This window comes from Nanorana parkeri, unplaced genomic scaffold, assembly GCF_000935625.1.
Source record: "Nanorana parkeri isolate BGI_ZX_2015 unplaced genomic scaffold, ASM93562v1 scaffold44, whole genome shotgun sequence".
NCBI classification, from domain to species: Eukaryota; Metazoa; Chordata; class Amphibia; order Anura; family Dicroglossidae; genus Nanorana; species Nanorana parkeri.
Window position 1 is genome coordinate 1,004 of NW_017306312.1, and position 2,267 is coordinate 3,270.

Sequence of the window (2,267 nt, forward strand, 5' to 3'; positions counted from 1 at the left end):
ATCAAATCTGGCACGTCTCTCCCCCCCCGCACTATACTTATTTTTCAGCGAACAGTCCTTTCCCTCCACCAGTACGGGTGTACAATTTGCACCCCGTACTGCTGTCCATTCCTGCCCTGCGCTGTGCTTTTAAAATTTTGCTCGCAAATTGCAAGCACTTGTTGAGAAGCGCTTCTTAGCACAGTTAAATACAGTTTTGATTAAAACTATTTTTTTGTATTGGGACAAGTAGATTGGGACCCCACTTTAGCCCTTGGCATATGTGCAATGTAGAAGAGGCAGAAAACTCCTCGCCTCACTCATTCCCTGTCAGCCAGCAACATGAATCGTGTCATTTCTATCGTTTTCTGTCTCCCTGCTAACAATTATTCTCAATAACGCAAAAACTATATTCCGAACTGAACTCAGTTAAAGGAGCAAAACAGCAGCCTAATCCTTTCCTTCATGAACTACTTAACTGACGGGACCCCTAGTAAACCTCTTCTGTTTCCAGCACATGATCCGCCCTGACAGAGCCTCGTCAGTAGTGAGCAGCACCCTCCAGCTGGACGACCAGATTAGGTCACGTCACGTGACGGGCTCTTTCGCCTTTTCCCGCTTAGTTCAAAAGCGCCACGTCACAGGGGGAAGCTGGAGAACGTAGAGCTCGGGTCTCGTTCCCTGATTGGCTGCTTGCTTTACGTGTGACGTCGGCGTTGCACATGTTTTGAGGGCGGAGCTCACCGATCGGGGGATTCAGTGTTGCTTGCTTAGCATCTGGTGGAGGTTGCTGAAGGAGGAGGCGGCAGTTGTGGCAGCCGCGGCAGGTAATGCACGCTCCGTGCTTGCGGTGGGAATGTGGAGCCGTGGACTCGCCGTACACACAGCAGGGGCGGCGGCCTGTCAATGGAGACCTGAATACCCATCATACCCGCTCGGCCCAATGATTCCTGGCTGTCCCTGTACTTCTGTCATGCTGTCACTCAGTGAAGTGTGCATATACTTAAATGTCTCCGTCCACAGCCGTGCACCTTCATTGGGGCTGTCGCAAAGGGTTCCTGACAGGTTGTGGGCAGCAAAGCATGCTGGGAGTTGTAGTTACGGCACACCTTTCTCTGTTCCTAGGTTACAGCATCTACTAGAGCAGGGTCAGGCAATTCTGGCTCTTCAGCTGTTGTGGAACTACAAGTCACATGATGCATTGCAAGACTGACATTTACAGGCATGACTCCCAGAGACAGAGGCATGTTCGGCTTTGTGGTTAAAGCTCAGCTGGAGTTACTCACCCCTGTATTAGGGGAAGGCTTTTATGTCATTTTGTATCCTGTGCATAGTGTTGAGCATCTCTGTCCATTTCTTATTTTTTGGTTGGAAAGGGCCAGGCTCAGACCTTCCTGCTCTATCCAGCCATAAGCACAGCCAAGGATCCCATTTGGGATGGGGGAGGGGGTTTGTAAAAATTGCCTGTAACTTTGCTGAAGTGCAAACTCTCAATTTCACCCTAGAATTACTCAGTGGACGTTCAGGGCCCCTTCACACAATCCAGTGTCATGAACGCACTGGACCGCTTAAAGGAGAACTATGAGGTGAGTGTTTTCCACTCACCCTCATAGTTCTAGCCGACCCGTGACAATGAAACTGTCACAGGTCGGCTCAGTAGATCGGGAAGTGAGCGAACACATACCGGCGTTCACTCACTTCTCGATCCTGTGCCGCCAGAGAGCCGTGACAGGAGGGACTGGATTCCCTTCTCCCCGCTCCGATCCTCCAGCGCTGACTGGTGGAACGGATGGGGGAGGGGGCGGGTACAGCTGGCCCTCTAGATAGGCAGATCCAGCTGTCACTCACGCAGCTGGGCGGATCCAGCCATACTTGTCGGGATCCGTTTCAGCTGCGGCATCTCAGTACACCGCGAGCAGTAGCTTAGGGTTAGGGCTAACCCTAAGCTTAGGGTGATGGCAGGACGCTAGTTTGTGTCTTACCGTTAAGAGAACTATGGGGAAAAGCCCTAACCCCATAGTTCTCCTTTTAATCAAACCCTCCCTGCAAGAGGGAGCGTGGTGTTGCCTTTAATTTCAATGGTGCCGCAGATGTGCCTCCTGCCCGCAGTGCGATCACCTGCAACGGAATGTGTGGCACCACAATGCACTGTATTCTGGTGTGGTGCGACTGCAAAAAAAGTGCATGTACTGTAAAGGCAAAGTGTAATGTACACACAGAATACCTTCCCTTGTCGTCGTCTCCACCCCCCCCCCCCTCCCAATTTTTCCCACCACCGGGGTTGCCCG

The 2,267-nt window shown here is 51.7% G+C and overlaps 1 protein-coding gene across 1 annotated transcript in view; it reads left to right on the forward strand.

The window, feature by feature from the left end:
- Positions 1 to 493: 493 nt before the first annotated feature.
- LNPK (lunapark, ER junction formation factor) overlaps positions 494 to 2,267 on the forward strand; it is a gene marked incomplete at its 5' end in the record, with an annotated part of 54,877 nt that continues 53,103 nt past the window's right edge. The window contains one exon of the mRNA XM_018572256.1: positions 494 to 639. Within this exon, the coding sequence (XP_018427758.1) occupies positions 494 to 639 (146 nt within the window). The remainder of the gene's footprint in view (positions 640 to 2,267) is intronic.